Genomic DNA, 24998 nt, shown 5'->3' on the forward strand with positions numbered 1-24998 from the left:
CAATGAGCTGGCGGACAGAGTACAAGATGTCTAGCAATTTTCAAAAAAAAAAATCCCTAACATTTCCCTGCCAAGAACCGCCAAAAAACCGGGGAAAAATTTAAAATTCCTTATCAGATGGAAAATATGATCCCCTGACATTTCCTTAGCAAGAAGGAGACAATTCCTAATTATTTTATGGCACCTAAACTTATGCGAGATATTCTTGCCTCATTTTTTAAATTTAAAAGACATCACACTGGAAAAAAAAACACATTGGATCTAGAGTCCAGACTCTTGAAAACATTGACAAGAAAACGGACTCTTGATTCGATTAGATTTAAGCTTAAATCAAAAGGAAATCCGCTCAAATTAAGAGGCTTGGTTCTTCATTTAAGCAAAAATCCGATTGAATCAAGAGTATTTTTTCTTGTCTATGTTTTTAAGAGTAAGGACGCTAGATCCAATGTTCAATGTATGATCTCAAACACACAACACGTGTGAACACATTCCATGCGTTTTTCCACGTGTTTTGGAAAAAAATTTTCCAGTGCAGCAGCAATTTTGGTAGACATCTCCGTAAGAGTAACATGTTTTTCGATTTCCCTGACGTTTCCTTGACGCGAAAATCGCTTACAAAATGAAATTTCCATACATGCTGAACTTTTGCGGATTCCCTGACATTTTCTCCGATTTCCCTTACACCGAAAAAAGAATCCCCTGACATTTCCCGGTTGCTAGACACCCTGGAATATTAATTAAAAAAAACATGTAATAACATCCTTTCAAATGGAGAGTGAGTCACGCGATAGGTGGTTCGGAAATCAACATCTTAACGAGGTATTAGCATACACTTTCAACCCTGATCGAACGAAACACGAATCATGCGCGTGAAGTAATTTTATTGACAACTGTAACGTGTGGGCCGTGGAAGTATAAAGGAGTTAAAAGAGCACTAGGCGATGTTAAATGCGAGAAGACCCGGATATTAAATTGGCGAGTCGATTGGACTCGTGCTCAAGTCTGATAACGGACAAAGAAATGGATGTATTCACGCTGAAAAGACCTATGTACAAGGGACTCGCGCGTTGCATAGTCTCTTTTACTCTCGTTCATTCGAACATAGTTCCTTTCAATATAAAGTCGTCCAAATGACACCCACTACGTGTCATGCCCTCAAATGTTTCGCAATACACTCCGCTCAGGGCACCCATCTGATCTACCGTCGAAGAAACGAAACCGAAAATCGTCCGAAACAAGATTTGGACTTGAGAATAATTGTAAGAAAAATCCTCACTGAAGAGAATGACATTGAAATAAAAAAAATAAACAGAAATAATAAAATAGGATACGTTAAAATAAAAAATAAATTATGAAAAGAGCTTTATATCGGTAAAACTTCGAAACGTTCCGACCTTCCGTTGGTGCTCGTAAGTTTCGATAAGGCGAATCACTGGCTTCATTGTAGGGAGCATTTAGAGGAAACGAACGCTCTTAGTTGGCGCCTGGCGATAGGCAACTAAACTTGCACCATAAGCGGTCAAAATTGCATAGCTCTCTCTTTGAAGGCGCTTGGCATGAAAATAATTCATTTCGCATTGTAGCAATAGGAAAAACGATCAGTTTTAAGCAACTCGTTTTGATAGGTTGTCATGATGAATTAAAAGAAGAAGTTAAAAGTCCACCGCTATTGTTGGTTGAAAATTAAAATCAATAAATTGATTCTGACAACTCGTAAATGGGTAAATTAAAAAATCGAGAGAGACAAATAGATAGGTACATGAAGCAGCTGATCTCTAGCATTTTCGTAGAGAGATCCTTTTTCAAAGACCAAATTACAAATTCCCAGAACTATAGATTTGATGCCAGAAATAAATTTGGTACTGCAAAAGGGAATTTCGTGTTACAATATAAAAGCTCTGAACACTCTCCACACAATCACTTAGGTAAATCAAGCTAAACATTAATGACTTCGTAATCCTCCTTATCTCACTGTATCTATTAAGCAATTCTAATACATCAATTTTGCATTGAGTAGAACGGAGGAATTTTGAGAACAAGGCGCATACATGCAGTTTTTGGAAAAATTGAGATATTTGTGAACTCAACTATAACTAGTTTGAAAGGATATTCTGTGAAAAATTCACAACTAAAATCCAACTTCAAAGTATCAAAAAGTGAGTTTAAACTTCCTTTCTGCCATAAGGCTCCATGTAAATTTGAAACTTTAAATATGTATTTCTTAGAATAGCAAAAACTGCGCTTATACGCCTTGTCCTCCAAACCCCTTAACTGAGGGTTTATTTCTAGAGAGGCAGATTATGACCTTTATGAGCAAAAGATAGATTTTGTACTATATTTCCTGAGAAATCCTTTTGTCATGTTTTGTTGAGAGAGGGTCCCTAGCCTACTTTTTAGGGATTGTTGATGGAGAGAATTCAAATCTTGAGAAAATGAAAACATGCAAAAATAAACTGGACAGGAGTACTTACATTTGATGCTGGGTAGGTGGACACTGGGCCGGCAAAGTAGGAGGAAGGTGTGGAGCTCTTGATCCCAGGTTGTTCGTTGGCCGCGATAAACCGTGACCAGACCGCTCTGGTTCAATATGTTTCTGGATCGGCAGAAACGAAGCCGATTCCACTGTCCCATTTGTCGACAGTTTTTGGACAGCACTCGCGAGACGCGAAACGGAGCTTTCACTTTGATAAACCGGTTTTTTGGCAGGAAACATAGCCTTCTTAGATATTGCGTCCCTCCTCACACTGGATTTTCTTGCGAGGTTTTCCCTCGCTTTCACTGCAGCTATATCTTCACTAGTAAATGCTATATCACTATTATTGTTTGAGAGTCTTTTATTCACACCATTGTTCCTATTTGCAATACTATTTCTTGAAAAAGAGGACTTCCTCTCGACAGGAACTTGAGGTCCTGGTAAGTTTTTAGATGACTGAGATAAACTATTCAGGATGGCATAGTTACTATAACTGTGTTCTTCAATTTGTTCGAACTGTTTCCGTCTTTCCAGAATGGATGATAATTTACTTCCACTGTTCACGTCTTGGACATTGCGTGGACTACTCCTTGATTTTTCCACCAATTTTACATCATCAGGATTTTCATAAAATTGACTTTCATCACTTTTCGAAATTTGATTTGCTAAACTAATGGAAGAGTCATTGGCTAGTCGTTGTAAATTGTCACGATTTTCATAATACCTGAGGGAGGAAAAGTACAAATGATATTAAAAATATGTCATACCAAGTTAATGAAAGGTGGAAAGTTTCACATTTTCGTTTTTTCTTTTTCAATAATTTAATGAGAAATTTAATGAATGACTGTGATATATGATTACTCTTGATGATTTCAAACGTATGATGATACATAAAATGAAAAGAGCAAATAAAACTGCACTTCATGATTTCCACTTTCAGCTTCCAAATTTTATCTGCTTGGTACATCAGTTGGCTGCACAGATGTTGATAACTATTGATCTTATAATGACCATTCAAAATATGAATAGAAAATATTGGTTTTACCCTAGATGCAAAACAGAGATTTTACCCACACTTGTTGCCAGCTTGTATTGGCAGTTCCCCAAGTGAACGCAATTTTATTTTCCCCAGAATCTTGTGGGAACTTTCAGTAGAGGCTAGCTGAAAATCCCATTTTGTTTCTTTTTTTCCGAAATTACCTTCTTGATTCTTCTATTTACATGTTTATCTTCGAAAAAGAAAGAGCTTGAGGATTGAATGTTAAGAGGAGTAAAAAGCTCTAAAAGTAAAACTCGGTGGATTATAAAATTTATAAAGTTTCTCTGGATACAATTTTTCCTTACTGAAAAGAAAGGAATTCCTAACTCATTTCTATTCACAAAAATAATTTTGGAAAAATATTCTTAACTCATAATGGTACTCATTCACTCATTTGAAAAAAGAGAGAGAGAAAGAACTATTTTAAAGCATACGTTTGGAGATAAGTATAATTTCCAGCTTGAATACTATAATCTACTATGAATATCAGTATTTTAAAAAAACTCACCTTTCCACTTCACTTTTCTTTTGATCTGTAGCGCAGAAGTTGTTGGTCCGTTTAGGGAGTATAGGTGGGGCAGGGCTATCACAAGTTCTATCAGCATTCCAAGCAGGATTCTCTGCTTCCGGAGGTGGCGGTGGTAACGGTTCATCTGTGTCAAAAACTTCGTCTTCAACAACGGGAGGGGGAGAAGGCGGGGGCAGATCAGGACTAGGAGTGCGTTGTGGCAGTGAACCAGGAAAGCTTGAACGTAAGTGAGGTTTCTTAGGTGGTCGTTCGGGGACCCAGTCATCAACGGAGATTGAAGGGCCCATAATGAGGGGACCCAAAACCACAGTAGATAAAGAGCCGCAACTAGAGCTGGAAATGAGAAACAGTAAAATTAACAAGAGAAAATTAAAAAGTATAAATGAATAATATTCACCTTAAAGTCCAGAGGGCTTGGCTTTAAATACATCTTTGTAAGAGTAGGTATAGATATTAGTACATTTTGATGACAGGTATGGAAAAAATTTGGGGTGTTTCGAAATCACTGCTCCAATTTTATTTCAGTTTAATGTCCCCTTCTTCCCAAACGTTTCCAGTCATCTCCAAAAGAATCATTTTATTGGAGTGTCAATAACTGAAATCTCTAGACCTATGCCCTACTTCATAGGTGAAAACAAGTTTATCTCACTTCAAACCCAAACCATAGATAATAAACAATTATAGCAGAACGATATGCAAAAAAAAATCTGATACATAAATAAACAAACAGTTCTATATTGTAGCTGATCATTTCATCTACTAATCTGTTTGAAGCTAAAATAAAATTAAATTATTAAATATATTTTACATATCTTCTTAAGAGTGCAAATATTTTTTCTACGGTAGAACAAAGAGACACACAAGTGCAGCCCAAAACGGAAACAGTAGACAGAAAACAAGGAAACAGCAGAAAAAAGGCTAAAATGCATAAAATTATCCGGGACATTTCCGTGTCTCACGATACTATTATCAACTGCAAAAAACAGGTAAGTACAACTTCTTCTATTTTTTCCATGTTTTCTATGGTCGTGAAAATCCTTTTCCAGCACTGAAATAAGAAGAAGTGGATTCCATTTCGCAAAATGGAACAAAGAGCCTTCAAATATTGCTAAGATTGTGCAACTTTTTTTACCTTGCAAATATAAACTGATCACCTAAGCAAGTTTCATCTTTACTTCCAGCAAAATATAAATTCAAGACGGAAATTGCCTTTGTAAATTTACTGTTTTGCATGATTTTAGGAATTTTATTGCAAAGAACATACGTTGTACAGTCCTAGCAACATTGGAATACTCTTGGTTCCTTTAAGCAAAATGCAATCCAGTTGTTTTTTGCCAATTTCAAAATTTTTTCCAATCCACATCCTCACAAGACAATGTGAAAATTGTAGCCAGTTATGCATTAATTCACAAAAGTTGAGAAAAGAAAAATGCAGATATACCTGTGTTGGTGCCTTGGATTTTCCTTAAAATGATGACTTTCTGGACTAAGGCCTCCATTATCATCTTCGCTCTGAAAATTTAAAAATGTAAAATTTGAAACAAAACGTAGATTTAATATATGAAACTTAGCAACGCCCAAAGAGCTCTAATTTGCAAACTAGCTGCCCAAAATCAACACAAATTGATGCCTTGTAGTGTTAATTGTATTTAGGTTCTTTGTGTATATTTTTACTCGTCCAAGGATGTACTTTGCCGTAGTTCCAATATTATCCATTATGTTTGATCCGAGGAATAAAATCATTGATTGAGTCTTTTTTGCAACATTTGATACAATCAAATATGCACAAAAAATACTAAGTCATAGTCATTTACCGAAGTTCTATAAACAATGATGACCAGTAAAATGATCTAAAAGGTTTTGAAATGAAGAGCAATTTTAATCTCAGAGCTTTAAAGCACTTTTTCTCCTTGGCTTCTACAAATATTCTTGCATCAGTTAATAAATAACAGAATGATGGGTATGCTATACTGAAATAGGATAAGAAAGTATGAAAACAAGACTTTTTGAGCCATTACAGACTCAATTTTAGTTGAAAAAAATACAGAATTAATGAAAAAGATGATTTGTATCCAAAGTCCAGTTGATACCAAACAGTCATTTTAGTGGGTTCTACAAAATGTCCTTGGTTTAAAATAGTGGCACAGTTTCAACTCTATTTACCAATTGCAGTAAAAGCTCATTGAGACAAAAAGTTAAGGAGACTGAGACAAATATTGACTTCAATGAGTTTTCAAGTTCATCATTTCTACATGTAACAAGATGAACAGATCACTGGACAAAGGATGAAACTAAGCACCAGTATATGTTTCCTCATATAATTTTATGTAAAATATGATGGATGCTTTAAAACTATCGGAATTCAACTCATAAGTTGGAAAATAGAAGTTTTGTCCATTTTAATTTGCAGTGACCACTCGCAGTAAAACAAAAGTCTGATCAAGTCAAATTAAGTACTTAAATGATTTTGGTATATTTCAGGTACAGTAGAAAAATTTTCCTGCCCACTGACTTTTTTTTAACAAAATCGAAAGTATCTTGTATCAGAAGAGGCTCCACAAGTGTGTGAAACCAAGCTCTAGTTATTTGCTTAATCTGCCATGCTAAGGAAAAACACCGTACAAACAGTCAAGAGTTACCAAATTTCCTCCAATAAAATGTTTGTTTTTGAGAAGAGCTATGAATATTTTCTCTTTGAATTTCCAGATGATATAGATCTAGTTAGAAAGAAAATTTTCTAAAATATTGAACGGAAAATATTCACGAGTTTTCCTGCAAATTAGTATTTGATCAAAGGAAATTCGACAACTGACGAAAGTTCGTACAGCATTTTTTCTTATCAAGGCAGTAATGTGCAAATTGATCTCACTGCCATTATGGCTTTCGCTAATTGTGGTTTCTTTGCAATAGAGAAGGAGCATTTTCCAGGATCAGCAGCCGTGCAATATAAAACACATTTTTGGTTCTTAAAGATTAGGGATTTACCTCTTTCCAATATCCACTGGCACTGTCGGCAAGTGAGGAGCGTCTAGACGGTAAATTCAGATTCCTTGGTCGAGGCGGTGGTTGTGGTGGGGGAGCTGATGTTGGGGAAAGCTGTGGCTCTGAGCGCCATGTAGAATGATGCCGCTCGTAGAATGAGAGAAGGGCTTTTTTCTGGATTGCTTTGAGGGAATTATCTGGAACCTTGTGTCTTTTATCCGGATCTAGGAACGAGTAGCGAGCTGACTGTGCCGCTTGCTGATGTTGTTGTGGCTGCTGACGCTCGAGCCTTGTGATTCGTTCAGCAACACTCAAACTAGGTTGGGATCTGAAGAAAATAAAAAATTTATATGACGAGGATTGATTTCAACAAGTTCAAGATTTTACGTATAAAGGAGATATTTTATCTCAAGTGAAAAATTCTTTCTATGAATGGGCAAAAATAAAAGTATTTTAGGGGAGCATTTCAGGATGTTATATATAAAAACCTATTCTGAGGCTGAGAATGACTCTTCAACAGCATGTCATGATTAAATGAAAGGTTTATGAAAAAGCTAAATTAGAATTTCTTCATTATAGATTTGAAAATCTTTTTCTTCCTAAGTGAAGTTGTTCCAATGTTACCTTTCAAACTTAATTTTACAAGCAGAGAAAAGATAAGTCTGTCATGGTAAAATGATCAATGCAATGGCAGTTTGTGATTCATTACAAATGCAGGAATAGGTTTACAAGTCCTATTATTCACATTAGTAAAACACCAACAATTTTTGCCCATCGAGAAGGTAATATTACAGAAATACAGTCAAATGATCATCTTTTACATATACCAGACAGTATAAGTTGTTCACTTTTTTAAAATGGAGGGTAGATTTACAATTTCTGAAACTTTCAAATGGCAAATCCTATAAAAGGTCTTTAAAAGTCTATATTGTGCCTAGCCCTCCCTTTAGATTTTCTTGCGTTTGACTGATCTCATAAATGTTGCCTGTTTCCAGGTGTATATTTTTTTTTCTTATCAGTAAAACAATGAAGAAAGTCCATAGGTACACTGTGACGCTCAATGATGGTCCCAGCATGCTATTTTAACTTTTCAGACTATTAATACTAATTTTCCTCCTACATCTTCTTTTCCTCTCATTGGTGTCAGCGTGAAAAAACATACCTTGGAGAAACTGCTTCTGAGGGTTGAACTGTATACGTGCTCACAGGAAACAATTTCCTCATTTGACTGTTGATTTGATTATTTCTCTGAACATTCGACTGCCATGCAGCATTTGCTTGTCCCAAATACAGAACCGATTCCGAGTGATGCCTCTGAGGCGTTTGAACTTTGGCACTGTGCGCTATCAGTTGTTGGTGACCACCGCATGAGCTACCGCTCACAGATACGTCACTGAGGGATCCATGCCACTTCAATGTTTCACTTGAAGACCCTGAACTGGCACTTGAGTCTCTTCCAGCCCTGCTTTCGTTCATTCCAACTACAGCTTCATTGTCACATCTTAACCTGGAGAACATTTACAATCAAAGTGATAAGAGAAGAAATTATACAAATGCAGCGATCAGTGAAAATAAGGAGATAAAATTGTTAAAGTTGTTGATTAATTGTGTTTGAGATAAAATTTCATAACTTTCAAGAGTGTTGAACTGCATTTCTCTGGACCAGAGATGAAGATATGTATGCCATGGATTTTTAAATAAACCAAAATCAGGGCCAATACGTTCTACATTTTGTAGAGATAATAGCATTATGAATAAAACCCAGCATACTCAATTTTCAGACAGTCAAAGATTTTAGATCTGATAAGAAGTTTGCTCCTAATCAATGTAATTTATATGAAATTCACTGGCAAAATTTCAAATTTTCTAATCAAGTCTTTGAATGTGTGTATGTTAATGTTAGAAACTTCCATTTTACCCTTAGGAAGTCTTGTGTGATTACTGATGTTAAGATAACTGACACACATCAAAGGATGGTTGCACAAGCAGGAATTACCAATATATCCTCAATTTCTAATTTATTGTGAGTTGAGAATCTTTAATATACCCACTTAGACTTCCCAAATTCCAAGGATGATCATGAGATTAGTAGTTTAAAATTGTACCTATCAAGGAAAGGAGTTGTGGTGGAGTCTGTGCTGGAAACGTAGCTATGGTATCCTTCCGACTGGGCATAGGAGGGCTGATGTACATGAGTGGGTCTCCCCTCACAATCTCGCGTATACTGTTCAAGTTCAGCTCTGGTGAGATGACTCTGGCTAATATCCACATCTTCATAACAACTCGAATAGTCACTTTCGATCTGCAAAAATACAGTAAATGTAGAAAAATATAAACAAGGAACTATGAGTGGATACACTTAAAATAGAATGGTTGTTCTGTTGCATATTAATACATCGTTGCTCCCAACTAAAAGCAAAAAAATCCATGTCCATCTCCTGTGGATTTCTGTGCAGAACACCTCTTTCAACAAAGAACCAACAACTTATAAAAATCATTATTTATTATTGATTTTCGATATTGCCTGTAAGTGATGCCTTAAAAATGTAAATCTTTTATCTATAACACCAAATCCGTTTATTGGCTTCAATCAGTTGACTTTGATTTGTGAATATATGAAGGATTGGCAGCATAAAAAGAGACCTAGAAAATGTTCAGAAGTTTTCAAGAGAGTTGAACATTACGAGACAAAGCTAAAATGACGGAGAACACACGTGTTGATAAAACGATACCACGGGTTTTGTAGTCCATTTCATCCCAGCGCACAGACTGAATCAACAACGATCGTGGACCGTGGCGTGGCAGCAGATGCTGATACTTACGGCGGCTAAAAACGCCTTCAACTGTGCATGATACTTCACAACACTACACCAGAGTTGAAATAGTTGCTTGCTTACAATTCTTATAATTCAGCCTCCCACAATGATCGAATCCGATCCTTGAGCGAAGTAGGTTCAACAGATCTTTAATGGATCCTTTTTTCTTCTTCTTTCTTTTTCTCTCTTTTCTCTTTAAAAAAAAGTTTGTATTCAAGCTGCCCTGCTGTTTCCCTGAATTTATTGTTTCACTGGCAAGATATCTCATAAAAATTGTTTTCTCGGACGCTTTTAACGCGAAGTCTTGTGATATTGAAAAACTGAACCGATTTCGGGTCCAGGGGGCACCCACAAAAATTTTCGAAATTTCAGAAATTATTCACTAATAGCTCTTTAGGTAAATTTCGTCATGGATGATTACAAAATTTGAGCGTCGTTCCTTCTTCTTTCCTCCGTTCCTTCCTTCTTTCTTTCTTCCCTTTTTTTCTTCCTCCATTTTTTTTCGGAGGGGGCGAACGGGGGGAAAAGCGTATGCCCCCTATGCCCCCGGAATTCGCCTATGTTTTCTTTACTGCTGTGCTAAGGAAGAACGCTGTGTAGACACTTGAGAGTTGCCAAATTTCCTTGGATAAAATAATTCTTTCTGAGTAAAATTATGAATATTTTTCCTTGAAATTTTCAGGAACTTTAGATCAAAATGATTCTCTGAGAACTTAGGGGAAAATATCCATAAGTTTACCAGGGAATCCGTGTTTTATTAAAGAAAATTTGGCAACGCCTGGGGGCTCATACGGCGTTTTTCCTTAGCACTACAGTATAGAAGGTGATTAAAATGGGAGGTTTATCGTACCTGTGAGTGAGAGGAGTCGTGGTAGGTGCGGGCGTATTCCTCGAGATCTGCTTCGGTGAGTTGCGGCTCGGCCATGAGGGACAGGGAGACGTCCCGTTCGGGCGGGGAAGGGACCGAGTACTCCTCCGTCCCCAGGGGTTTTCCGTCCCTGTCCACCGGCGGCAGGAACACCTCCGGCGTCTTCCGCGCCCCGGCTCCGCCACCGCCCGGCGGCCCCATCGGACCCCGGCACTCGAACGTCTCCGGCGAAATCTTCTCGCACCGCTCCATCACCGTCTTCAACTGTCAACAGTCAAAGTTTGAATTACATCACTCAGAGATCAAAACATGTTGGGGGAAAAAAACGGAGACAGAAGAATCATCTTAATTCAGATAGAACTTTACTCCAAAACCTCACGCCGTTCACAGAAAAGTGGGTCGAAAATCGTCATTTCCCAGATCGAGGTACATATCTATTCAAAAATTGCTATATAATATGGATTGCATTTTGCAAAAAGGAACCACTAGCATTGCAATGTTGCTAAGATTGTGCAACTTCTTTTGTCTTGGAGGAAAACCCCGATTATCCATTAATAGTTTCTGTTTTACTCGCTAAAAACTGTGATTTTAAGAAAAACATTACTATCTAAATAGCGTAGTTTTTCACAATTTTCGCAATTTTATTGCAAAGGATGAAGTTGCACAATCTTAGCATCATTGCAATGCTAGCGGTTCTTTTTTGCAAAATGCAATCCATATAATATATAATATCCCTCCATACTTCTTTAGTATTCTTTGAATGTAGCTATAGCTATGTCTATCAATTTTAATAATCGGCCCGCTTGTCTAGTTGCCCATTTCGATGCGGAGCGCATCAAGACCCGTGCTAGGTGCCTTTCACCTTGGCCGCTGCACTTTTCTGAAATATCAATCGGGAAAGTTGCGCCGGGCGCGGCCTGTTGACCCGCAGACCCCGAAAACCCCCGCGAAAGGGCACCGCGAGGCGACGAGGCGCATCCCGCCCGGTCGTTTGCGGTCGAGCGTTCCCATTGGAATCAGGCCCCGACTGGAATAATCCTTCCATGCCAGGGAAAAACGCAGTATGAATTTCTGGGCGTTGCCAAATTCCCCATGATAAAATACGTATTTTTAGAGAAATCTTGTGAATATTTTCCTTCCAATTTCTCAGAGAATTTTATTCACAATTGAATCTAAAATACTTTCAGGATGTCTAGCAATTTTCAAAAAAAAAAAAAAAAAAATCTCTGACATTTCCCTGATTTTCCGGACAAAAGCGGCCAAAAACCCTGGAAATATGTTAAAATTCCCTGACAGGTCCTTAACAAAAAGGAAAAAATTCCTAATTTTTCGACACGTTTGAACTGATTAGATGCGAGATATTCTGGCCTCATTTTTAAAATTAAATAGACAACAGGAGAAATGCTGGTAGAAATTTCTTCAAGAGTAAAATTGGCGAAAATTTTTCCGGAAAATCCGTGTTCTTCGAGTTCCCTGACGTTTTCCCGACACGAAAATTGCTTGCAAAATTAAATTCCCTGACATACCGAATTGTTGCAGATTCTCTGACATTTCCCGGTTCTTCCGGGTTTCCCTATCGCTAGACACCCTGATCTAGAAATTTCGAGGAAAAATATACATAGCTTTCCTCGAAAATAAATACTTTGCCAGGGGAACGTTGGCAACATGTGAATGCCCATACGGCGTTATTCCTTAGCGCGGCAAAGTTGGCGACTGGGAATAATGACGGTAGCACGGCCGAGTCGGCGGCGGGGTCCGAATCAAGGCCACTGCACCGGCCGCGGCCGCGAGTTCAGGACGCTGCTCCGAGATGGGCACTGGACGCGAGCTTGCTTACGCACCTTCGGCACCCCTCCTTCCACCCGGGGGGCGGGGGGGGGCGAAAAAGGGGGACGGCGGTGCTCAAGCTCACGCGTCTAATTACGACCCGCGTGCACGGTAGCCGGGAGTCCCGGTCTGAGGATGACCCTAGCTCTTGGTTGCCACGTCGCGTCGCACAGTGAGACGAGCCGTTGGAAGAGGTCAGCGAGCTGATTATTGAAATCTATAGACAAAGCTATAGACACAGAGGACAATAGGGACATGGAGGGATCCTATTGGTGGAGGCGGGTGGTTGCAATGGACATAGGAGGTAGATGATAGACTAAGTAACGGCAACCCACGAGAGACCCTTTAGTTAGTGCAGAATTTTCTCCCTTAGTCTGTAAAAACCACTCAGTAATCGACTAGTCCATCCATTTCTCCTTAATCTATAGGAGCCACCCATTTCAACCAACAGGGTCGCTCCATACTCCCTACGTCGTCTTTGTCTTCAGCTTGGGCGGGCTGATTATTGAAATTGATAGACAAAACTATGGACAAAGAAGGCAACAGGAGTATGAATGGATCCTATTGGTGGAAGCGGGTGGTTGCAATGGACACAGAAGACAGGTAATAGACTAAGTAACGGCAACCCACGAGACACCCTATAGTTAGTGCAGAATTTCCTTCGTTAGTCTGTAGGAACCACTCATTTCAACCAATAGGGTCGCTTCATACTCCCTATGACTGCTTAGTCCATGGCCTTATCTATGAATTTCAATAATCAGCCCGAAGGTTAGACACTGAAACTTCGACTAAAATTGCAAATTCTGATGTTTATTTTGTCAAAATATAAAATTTGGGAATGCTCCATCCAGTAGATTTTACGAGAAAGCCAATCAGGCAGAACCAGGGGGCATTATAGGTTAAAAAATATTATATCATTATAATTATATATTAGGTAATATACATGATAAGTGGTCTATTACACGCATTCACAGTTTCATCTCGCGATACAGCTTAGTAAAATAACGGACATCGAGCCAGATTGTCGATGAATAATAAATTACATGTAGGTACTGGCTATTTTTTGCGGGGCCTTAATTATTTTGGTCGATAAAACATCGCTCAACTATTCTTCACTAAACTTAAGATCGCTAGGTCCCCTCTTTGCCCGAATAGAACCAGGAATTTCGGTTAAGCTAACCGATCTCCTCTCCACAGACACGCACAAACATCGAGACGTTCAATTGGACTTATTCCTGTCAAACGGAACTATGCGCATTATGACGTGAGCCCTATTAAGGATGCATTCTTATGAGTCTCAGGGTTCATGTCTTAATGCACATAGTTCCATTTGATAGAAATACGTCCAATTGAGGCGAAAGCGATCCACCGGTACACATCAATCCGCGAGATCTTCCTCGTCGGATAATTAATTATGCAGGTGAGCGACCCCAACCGTGGAGGGGGGGGGGGTATGTGGGTGGTGTCCCCGCCCGTGGATGGGGGGTGGGGGGTGGGGGAGGTGCGATTCGTTCGGCGACGCGAGACGAGGAGCAATTTTAAGCATCTCGGAGCCGAGGATGGAGGTGCCGGGGGTGAAGAGGCAACGGAACAGAGGAGGCAGTGTCGGGTCGCAGCGACGAAATGAGTGATGAGTTGATCAATGATCTGTGATCCGCAGCTCTGGGTTGTCGCTTTGCACCCTGAAATGCGGACTTTTTTGCACGACGAGGCTCGGTTCCGAAATTTTGTCGTTTCCGGGACGAAAGGACATAATATCAGTCAGATGGATTAAACAAAACTTTCCCTAATGGCATTTTAATTGGCCTAGACTCCTATCATGCTTTATCAATATAAATTAAACTGGGAGGGTCAAAACCTTGGATCCTTAATTCTGAGGAACCGCCAGGCCGATTTCCTTGGTTTTCGTTGCGAACAAAAGCTGTTGATGTCCATATGATACCAAAAATCCGAAACTTTCAACGTCCGCTCTTGAAAGTTTTCTGCGCACTCGCGAAGCGAATAGTCGAGCTAGTTGTTGAAGAGAGCGCTGGGAAAGCGGCTTTCATGTACGCAGAGGAAGATGTAAGAGAAAAAGAAGATGAAGAGGAGGAGGAGAAGGAGGAGAAGGAGGAGGAAAAGAAAAAGGAGAAATAGGAGGAGAAAGAGGAGGAGGAGGAGAAGGAGGAGAAAGAGGTGGAGGAGGAGGAGGAGGAGGAGGAGGAGGAGAGGAAGAGAAGGAGGAAGAGAAGGAGGAAGAGGAGGAGGAGACAGAGATGGAAAAAGATAAAGAAGAGAAAGGAGAAAAAGACAAGAAAGAGGGGTAAGTAAGTTTCCTCAGATCATAGGAACAAGACACTGCGATGGACTGGGGGCTGTGTTGTTTCAGCGGGCACTCGAAAGACTTCAACGCGGGTGAGAAAAGTAGAGACTGCTGGAAAAAAATGCCCCCTTAGTCTATAAGAATCATCCGTTCCAACCAAAAGTATCGCTCCATATTCTCTACGTCCTCTCCGTCTGTCACTTTGTCTATCAATCTTAATAATCAGCATAATGGCACGAGTGCTACTGTAAGTGCATGTGCGTCGGAATATGAAATATAGTGTCTGACGAGAGTCAGAACCAAAGGAGATCGGCGGATGACCCCAATCGATAGACCGAGCTCCATGATTCTTGTTCCTGTCTCGGTGTCTCGAAGCGCCCCGGCGCCCATTCAAAACGCCCGGCGTTTTGAGAATTTGATTTCGCAATGGTTAATGCGAGGACAGGCCCCTTCCACCCCCGCCCCCCGCATAACCCCGCGTGGAGGAGGAGAGGGGGAGGCTTTGTCAATGGCGAAAGTGTTGCGTGGTCCGGGAGAAATTTCAAGCCTCGGACGTTCGTCGAATAATAGTTTAATTAAGTAATGCGCCGCGGATATATCGGACGTATTTCTGCCGAACGGACTGTGTGCATTATGACGTGAGCCCTGATAAGCAAATATTCTTATGGGTCTCAGGGCTCATGTCTTAATTCACATAATTCCGTTTGGCAGAAATACGTCCTATTGACATTAAAAGCGTGGTTGCCACGAATATATGGATGCTATTCAAAGGAGCGGATCCCAGCGCACTCAGATTTTTTAGAAGCAAAAACTGTTAAACCTAAAGGGCCAAACATTTTGAGCTCTAATGAGTACAAATATACTATCGGTACTCATTAGAGCTCAAACTTGTTAACTCTAGTGGAGATTTTTGACCCCCCAAAGTTGGAAAAAAAAATCGACTTGCCAATATTTATCAACCAATATTAGTGCGGGCCGGTAACCGTGGGTAATTCTTAGTGCTCTTTTAATTTTAGACCTTCAAAAAAGTGAAACTTATTTTGAGGGGGGGGGGGCTTAGGGGGTATCGAACCTAAAAAAGGCCAAAATTAATGTTTCTAGCGACGAAAATTGATTTGAGATGGCACCACTAGATTCAGCGTTGGAAAGCAAATGTATCTTGCGTTTTTCCGCTTTGATTCATCGTTTTCGAGATAATAAGAGACAGATAGGGGATAATAGGGGGACAATGGGGCCCCCACGGAAGGCGATTATTGAAAAAAATTATACCACAAAAACATCTTCCTTTGACCCAAAGAATCGACTCCTTCAATATTCGTAAGTAATCCTGGGTCACCCTGTATAATTTTCGCAAAATCTTGGCTTCCGGCAGAAACAGGACGGTGAACTTTCAACGCTCGTTCCTAGGGTGTGCACAACCTCGTTTAAAGGCGGTTTCCTCGAATATGAGCGCAGAAATATCCATCCACCTCTAGTTACATGCCCAGTCAGCGGAAAGCATCTTGGCATTTTCTATGAGATAATTCGAGGTGTGATGGGTCCAGATGCACATCCGGGTGAGCGGGCGGTGCTCAGTTGTGAGGTTTGCGGTTGACGACGGATCTTAGAGCGCGGGTCAAGTTGCCATATGTACAGAAAAACAGCGCTTTTTTCATTTGGGTCATTTCAGAGGAAAAACTAAAGATACCTCAAGCCCTCTTTAATGACTTGCGTCGTTTATAAGAATAATATTACTTAGGTCTTATTACTTTTTGGATGGAAACGCAGGTTTACTTAATCGTCATTTTTGAAAAAAATGAAACGGAATATCGCTGGCCTAAGTGTAAAAACACGTATATCTGTTTACGACGGTACAGACTTACAGTAGAAAAAATATTCTCTGAAAAAGTCCTTGATTTTAATTCTTTATTAGCAGAGAATAGTTCTTTACCTAGTTAGTTAGTTCTAAAGTTCCATAGTTCTGAAGAGAACCACTTAAGCCATTTCAGAGAACAAATTTAAAGTCACCCACGTCCTTCCTCATGAAATAAATATTAGAAGTAATATTTGGGGTAACTTACGTCCTTTCCGACGAAAATATAAAGTTAATTTCGCAAACATTTCTAAGTCAAGATTTGGAAAAATAGAAGAATGTCTAATTACACAATATACCAACATAGGAAAGATCGATGCATCGACGTTTGATAAAATCTTTTTTTTTAATCACTTATTTAATAAACAACTACGATTGATACGTCTACGCCAACAGCACATACATCGAAAAAACTACTCGAATTTTTTTTTAAAAAAAGTGGATAAAAGAAAAAAATATGCGAATACCATCAGCAGACAACACCACGATACAATTCCCACTACAAAATGCTGATCAAAATTCCTGAGCATTCCTCAATTCTCCCTGAACCCTTTAGCCTTGAGTCGAATGAAATGATCGATGACTAATTGGGTAGAATTTGAGAGGAGGTATGCTAATTTACCCGCGCGATCTTTCAACGGCGGTGAGTACCAATGATCCGTGTCCAACGTGAGTGGTACATCGCCCCTCATCATTACACCGGCGCACCCCCCCCCCCCCCCCCCGAGGGCCAATTCATCGTTTCACGGTCCAGGTCCGGCCAGAGACGGAAACCGCCGAAAAAACATTGACAAGACTGAGACAATGAGCCGAAGGAATGAGGAGGCCCTCGGGTTTTATTGTTTCCACGAGGAATATTAGACTAATGCCAGGCTGCCAAGTAATCCGATTTGCATACAATTAAAATCGGACGGCCGATCAGGAATGCAGGATGCACATACTGCCGTGCTAAGGAAGAACGCCGTATGAGCCATCAGGCGTTGCCTAATTGTCTTTGATAAAACACGAATTCCCTGAAAAACTTACGAATACTTTTCTTCCCATTTTTCAGAGCATTTTTTTCGTATTTTGATTTAAAGTTCCTGAAAATTTCAGAGAAAAATATCCATAACTTTCCTTGAAATTGCACATTATATTTGAAGAAATTTGGGAGCTCTCGAATGTTCATACGGCGTTTCTCCTTAGCACGGCAGCATAGGAGAGAAACGAGATGGAGTTACTACGTGTGCCACGGACCGTGTTTTGACTGTTGAATTATTTCAGGGATTAGAGGTCTATTGAAGAAACATGTTACTAAAAAAAGGCCGATTTTTTTAAGGATGAAAAAGTTTTACAAACAATAGGTAACCTAAGCTAAAAATCTATGTTTCATGGATCAAGACTACCTTTTTTATTCTAAATTACTTGAATTATCGCCTGTTTTGACTGGGTCTATGAGTCACTACGTCGTATTCCGGACGAAAGAATGTAACTCCATTCGAAAATTGCAAATTTGACTACAACAATTTATTTTAACATTTTTACAAGAATGTGCCGATGCGGTTTTTGTCCGAATTTTTTATAGAGTTTGTGTGAGATCAGGAGAACAATCGGTAAAATTTTCAGTTCGATAAGTCCAAGATTCTCTTGGTAAAAATGCACTTTATAAGTGGATTTCAGCAATATTAGAAAACAACGAATGGACCTGAATCATCTTCAAAATCGTAGTAGAAACTCATAGACAAAAAAAAGGAGGTGTTTGCATTTCGGGCATCTTGGAATTTTTTTGATTACGTAGGTCGGTACGGCGACTTATATCGTCGATTTTCTTGGAAATTGTGTAGTTTATGGAAGACATGCATTCTACAGAAAGTGTTTGAAATTACATCATGAGTTGATGTAAGCAAAAAATCGGACTTTATGGTCCGTTTTTCTTACCTCGAACTCCAGATTTGGCTGACCAGGTTATGCTGACCTACGCCACATGCAGGCAGTGTTCAAAAGTCAAAACTCACCTTTGAGTTTTAGGAGCCATGTGGCGCATCAAGCCCGATTTTTAGGCGCCATTGAAGATTTTTTAGGGGCCAAATTTACTTTTTGCCTATATATTACGGCGCATTTAGTGAAAAGTTAGACACAAGATGTTTTTGTAACAGAACTAGTAAGTAGCTGTATCTTGGGGAAGGCAAAAACACTAGAAATGAAATCATGAAGAGTAGAAAAAGCAAGCTTTCACTTGTAGTGATGAAAATTCTTAGTTTTTTCGAATCAAATAGATTTGTTTTTATTTCTTTATGTGACTTCCTGTGAAAATCGGCAGATTTTTAGGGGGCAGTTTTAAGGGGCGACGTTGGCGCAGAACCTTCATTTTTCAGGCGCCCTGGCCGATTTTTTAGACGCATTTGGCGCGTTGGCGCCTGTAAGTTTCGAACACTGGTCGCAGGGTACACAATCCTCAAGATGCAAACACCTCCTTTTTTTCTGTATGGGAGAAACTATTTCTTGAAAAGAGTGTGGAAAGGATGCTGGGGTTTACCTGTTGGGTGAAAGAGGCGTTGGAGCGCTTGTTGTAAGGGCGGGCGAGGGCGGCCGGCTTCTCCTTGGGGTAGTGGGTCTGGTCGGCCCAGGACTTGGAGCGGGAAGAGCCGGTCTGGGGGGCTGCAGCGGCGTTGGGGCCGGTGCCGGGCGCGCCCTCCGCGTGGAAGTCACCCTGCGCCGCCGGCCACGAGGGGTACTTCTCATGCCCCGGCCCGTACTTGATCGACTTGAGGCTCGCCGCGTCCCGCACCGGGGCCCCGGGCGGTGGCGACGCCCCCGGCGACAGAGAACCCCGCGACTTGCTCTTCTTCGAGGGCTCCTGACCTTGCGCCTGCGACTGCAACAGATACCACACGCGGGTCATTCATCGAGTCAACAAGAAGGGTCCTTCTTCACCATGCTAAGTAAAATGCACGAGCACGAGCAGTGCTCTCATTTTCTGGAACTAGTTCCGAATTCCGGAACTTTTACGAATTTTCATGTATTCTTCCCGGAACTTTTGAAACTCCCGAAATTGGCCCTATCTTTTGCATTTTCCGGAACTTTATTGAAACTTTTGAAAAAACCGAAAAGAATTGTGGAACTTTTAACGGTCATGAAGTGGGAGAAATTGGAACAAAAGGTGCTAAGGAAAAACGCCGTGTAAACCTTCAGGCGTTGCCAACTTTCCTGTGGTAAATCATGAATTCTCGGGAAAATTTTTAAATCTTTTTCTTCCAATTTTTCGCAGAATTTTGTTCGCAATTTCGCCTGAAGTTTTTGTAACTTTCAAGAAAAAATATACATTGCTCTCCTAAAAAATAAACACTGTATCAAAGGAAATTTGGCAATACTCGGATGTTCATACGGTGTGTTTTCTTAGCACGCCAGTATAGACCACCCAAAATCGACGAGACGATCCCTTGGTTTTGTTTCAGACTTGGCGGAAAATTTGCGCTGAAGGAAAAACGAACCAATAGATATCAAATATCGACGTTGAGACTACCAGACCATGTATATTGGTTTGCACCGTTGCAGACTCCTTGTCATACTTCATTTTTTTAATAAATAGGAAACTGCTGAACGTCAATTCTTGAAAACTTACGAGATTGCTCTTCTCTGTGTGAAGAAAATTTCGTGAAAACTAAAAATTCGGGGGTTAACATTATGAAGAGGGGGGGTGGGGTTATTTTCCACAATTTTTGGTACATCTCCTCAATCAGGAGACACAACGAGGTGGCAACAACGGAGACGCAAATCAATCAAAGCGATGGCAGGTTGGAGTCGAAGAAGGGTTGATATTTATACCCGCATGTTTTATTAGCTTGTAGATACGATCGAGCGGCTGAACCCCCTGGCGCGTGGCGCTTTGACCGGTTTTCCAGACAGCCCCCCCCCCCCCTCTCCCCTCGAAGCATTACGCTCTGACCTGGGGTGCTATCTGAACATCCAGAATAATACCGCAGTTTCGGAAGCATCATACTACCATGCTAAAAGCAAGAGCACCGCAATGTATCCGAGTATCTTCGTATAGCATTTTTTTCTCGGTTTAGATGTAGATATTTTTTTTCTTGAAAAATGCAGATCTACTAAGTCAGTTTGCGAATAAAAATCCTGCGTACAACTCGAACAAAAATAATAATTACAAGGTCCCTGGTTCTCTTGCGCAAAATTATTGTAAATTTCTCTTTAAATTCAGGCAACAATTGTCACTTCCCCTTAAAATCCCTGAAACCTTCCTTTGACTTAAAATTTCGATATTTTTGAGGTCGGGGGTGAGCTCAGCGCTTAAATTTGTGGAGAACAGCAATTTCCCATAAGTTTTGGTTCATAAACGTCACCAAAATTCAGAAAAAAATATGAGCTTTAAAAATACTTGGCTGAGGGCCGGAGAAGTAGTAGACCCGCCGCCCGACTGGCGGCATTTAAAAAAATAAATAACTCAAAAACAAATCAAAGAAAACTATATCCAGGAAAATAGTCCTATTTTTGCCCAAGAATCACGCACTGCAGTCTGGAAGGTTAACTCAAGGCCCTTCTGTACGCCCAATTACTTTTCAAGGCGTCACGAGCTCTTTTTCAATGAGCTTTTGAAGGAGCAAAGGCGCCTTGAAAAAGCTCAAAAGCAGTCGAGTCCTTGGAGAACTCGGCTTCGAAGCACACAAGGCCGCCGGTAAACCGCAAAGTCGTTTCACCACCACAATCCCGAGTAAAATCCCGATTAATCCGATCGATCCGGCAAACATGGCAAACCGCGATCCGGTCCAACTACTGACTGTCACGTTGCCCGATTTCCCGAAGAAAGCCCCCTGAGTGAAAGTATAAAATAAAGGCTAGGACCGATTCGGCAACGCTGCTAACGACATACGCGCATACGCCAACAATCAAGGTCGAGCCCCCCCGACGCCCCCCCCCCCGCGAACGGGGCCCGTGCACATTTTATAACACATTCTTCCGCGGAAACTAGGAGGGTACGTCCCCTGACCAGTGGCGTGGCGTGCTTAGCGATATATCGATTGTTATGCCATTTAAACCTATGGAAAAGTATCGATAAACAGGGTGGTCGCAGGGAACACCGTGATAATCGATTATTCACCATACGTTTAAGTGGAGGAATATCGAAAATCGATCAGTTACGCCACGCTACTGCCCCTGACCAAAGGCGGATCCAGCAATTTGGTAACACCGGCTTTCCTCCGTTAAAACCTATGTTAAATAATCGATTAATGTCGGAGCACCTGGACCTTCCAAAAATCGATACATTTCCATAGGTTTAAATGGAGAAAATCCGGTATTGCCAAATTTCTGGATCTGCCAATGCCCCTGACCGCTACGCGGTCCAACCCTTGAAGCACTGTGTGCCTCATGTATACAGGTTTTCAATGGCACTAAGAATGGAGGGTGGAGTATGGGCTGCGAAATGGAAGGGGTAGCGAAGGGGTCAGGCGTTATCCGTTACGCGTTAATATAATGATTTTACATTATGGAGTAAGGTTAGTAAAAAATTCCAAGGACCAAGTAAACGATTTTTCTCTTCAATTTTTTTAAGGTATAGGAATTTGGTGGATGAAAATTAAGAGCGAGACAGTTTTCCGCAATCGGGCGAATTAAATGAATCCTCGACTTCGTACTTCAATCATCGAACGTTACAACCTTTCTGCCTTCCAGAGCCTCTGCAAACCATATGAAAGCTTGGCGACTTTTCAAAACGGAAGGAGGAATGGGTTGAGAATGGCAACACAGGACCTCTTTTGCGTCTCTCGTTTCTGGTGCAGGTCCCCTGGCGTGGACGCAGGATTACGACTTCCAAGCGACCCCCCTCCTGCCCCCCTTAATGGGAACGCGGGGGCTGGGCAGGGGAACAAGGGTCGTCCACCTGCATGCACATTATTTTAGTCTACTGTCTGCACACCCGAACACACTGCAGGATCTATATTGGCGGAATAACAGCGATGGATGATGAATGTTCACTGTCCTCTCAGCGCAATTTAGAAGAGATTTTTGTGCAAGGCCGGGTTGATAAAATTCGTTTTGAAAATTCTATAGTTTCCTGGCACTAATACACTGTGCTGATTATTAAAACTGATAGACAAAGTTAAAGGGTGTCTAGTTGTTTTTTTTTTTTCATTTCGGGAAATCCTGATATTTGACTGCACAATCCTGATTTCACAATTTTTCCCAATCCCGATAAAATCCTTCCTCATCACTGTGTTTCAGGATCTCCACCAAAAGTTTACTTTAGTACGGAAACTACTTGCTTATCAAACCTGAAATGTGTACTTAGGATATCTTTAAATTATGAAGAATACCTGGTTAAATTTTCGTCTCTCTGAAAGGACTCTTATCTCCGTTAAGAGTAGAAATGTAAAATGAAATTTAAACACTAGAATTGAAACATGTCTTTTTTGCACACAAGTCCTCGTTTCAGACTGAGTCATCGAATTCGGTTGCGAAATAGGCAGAAAGTCTCATTCGAAAAACTGGAAATTTCAAATCAACACGAGTATGAAGTTACAACGCTAAAAAGCATAACGGAGAAATTTAATACAGACGACAAAATCCTCAACTCGTTTCTTTGGTGAAGTCTCGAAGTATTCTTGTCTCTAACATGCAAATATACGATTGCACTCCGGGATTTAAAACTGCGAATCATCATGCGAACCTGCTAATTTTCTCCTCGATGAATGTAATCGTCTTTGCAGAGCAGCATTACGGATTAAAATGCGAAATATCGAGACAAAAATAACCAGTGGCGTGGCGTGAATGACTGACTATCGATATTTCCTCATTTGAAACTACGGTCAAGAATCGATTATTAGGGTGTTAGTCGCGAACACCCTGTTTATCGATCCTTTTCCATAGGTTTAAATGCAAGATCAATCGATACATCGCAAAGTACGCCACGCCGCTGAAATAACGAAACGTGAGGAGTTGTGCAATAGGGAAAACTGATGGAGCCTTAAACGAACGGATAGAAAAGTGATCTTTCAAACCAATCATATCAATTTTTCGAAAGGACCTCGTAGCCTGTGAGAAAACATGCAAGTCCAGGCTCATCAAGTCATAAAAAGACGCGGTTTTAATACCAAGTGATTCAACAACTCGTCTCGGACTTAGTACGAAATTGCTCTCGGATAACAACACTCGCGTTAAGGTCCGTTGTGATGGATGGATTCCAAAAATCACCGAGGGATCCTCGCTTCTTTATGCCGTTTCCAGGTCGCACTTAGGGTGGACGTAAATCTCCAGTGGAGAGAATTATGACGGCCGGATAATTACGGGGGAATGTCAATTGATTTTTATACCAACATGTTGAACGCTCTTCAAATCGACGACCCGTAATTTGAGGTTCCCAATTGATTATACTGCACGCGAGAGATGGATTTACATCCAGTCGCTGGTAAACTCCGATTTTGATGCTACGTGATGGTGTGATGGTTTATATCTGCTCCTATGATTTGCAGGGTTTCTGAGGGATTTAAATACCGGGAACTTAGGGAGTATTGACAATGATCTAATGTTGATAATATGCGGGGTTTCTACAGCAGGGTGTCTAGATTTTTTTTCATTTTGGGAAATCCTGATTTTTGACTTCTGAATCCATACTTCATAATTTTTCCAAATCCTGATCAAATCGTGCTTTTTCCGGAGGAAAAGAGGAGAAAGTAACTCCACAAAAATAGCTCGATAAAAAAATCCGATCGGACGGCCGACTTTTCTCAAATCCTGATTTTACGACCGATTTTTGCTCAAATCCTGATGAAATCGGGATTAAATTCTGATTGACCTGAAACCCTGATAGAATCGGGAAAATCCTGATGCTAGACACCCTGTATACAGTCACAGAAAGAACGAAATTAAATGATAGTTTTCGGCAGCTTTGATCAGGAAAATATGGCGATTGTTAGGAATTGCGCTGTTATTTTTGTGGTAAAAAAGACGTGCGCAACTACACTGGAAAAAAAACACATTGGATCTAGAGTCTAGACTCTTAAAAATATTGACAAGAAAAAATACTCTTGATTCAATCGGATTTTTGCTTGAATCGAAACGAAATCCGCTTAAATTAAGAGGCTTGGTTCTTGATTTAAGCTAGATTCTGATTGAATCAAGAGTCCTTTTTCTTGTTCATGTTTTCAAGAGTCTTGACTCCGGATCCAACGTGTTTTTTTTTTTCCAGTGGAGGTTTCGCGAACTTGAAAATGGGGGTACATTCTCCTCTTCACGAAACGACGAATTGTGCGAGCGCAAAATTTTGAGTCATGCACCGCGATTGAGACACGTGTTTTCCGACTTTCACCGCGGATTTGTCCT

The 24998-nt window shown here is 40.5% G+C and overlaps 1 protein-coding gene across 4 annotated transcripts in view; it reads right to left on the reverse strand.

The window, feature by feature from the left end:
* The window catches only part of LOC109043565 (uncharacterized), a 433004-nt gene that overhangs the window by 196300 nt on the left and 211706 nt on the right, over positions 1–24998 (reverse strand). For all 4 annotated transcript variants that reach the window (XM_072296982.1, XM_072296980.1, XM_072296983.1 and 1 more), the window contains exons 3-10: positions 19204–19542; positions 10690–10971; positions 9129–9325; positions 8186–8530; positions 7027–7351; positions 5483–5553; positions 4021–4374; positions 2472–3197 (exon numbers count right to left, since the gene is read on the reverse strand). In XM_072296982.1, coding sequence (XP_072153083.1) covers positions 2472–3197; positions 4021–4374; positions 5483–5553; positions 7027–7351; positions 8186–8530; positions 9129–9325; positions 10690–10971; positions 19204–19542 — 2639 coding nt within the window. The remainder of the gene's footprint in view (positions 1–2471; positions 3198–4020; positions 4375–5482; positions 5554–7026; positions 7352–8185; positions 8531–9128; positions 9326–10689; positions 10972–19203; positions 19543–24998) is intronic.

Source organism: Bemisia tabaci, chromosome 2 (assembly GCF_918797505.1).
Source record: "Bemisia tabaci chromosome 2, PGI_BMITA_v3".
Taxonomy (NCBI): domain Eukaryota; kingdom Metazoa; phylum Arthropoda; class Insecta; order Hemiptera; family Aleyrodidae; genus Bemisia; species Bemisia tabaci.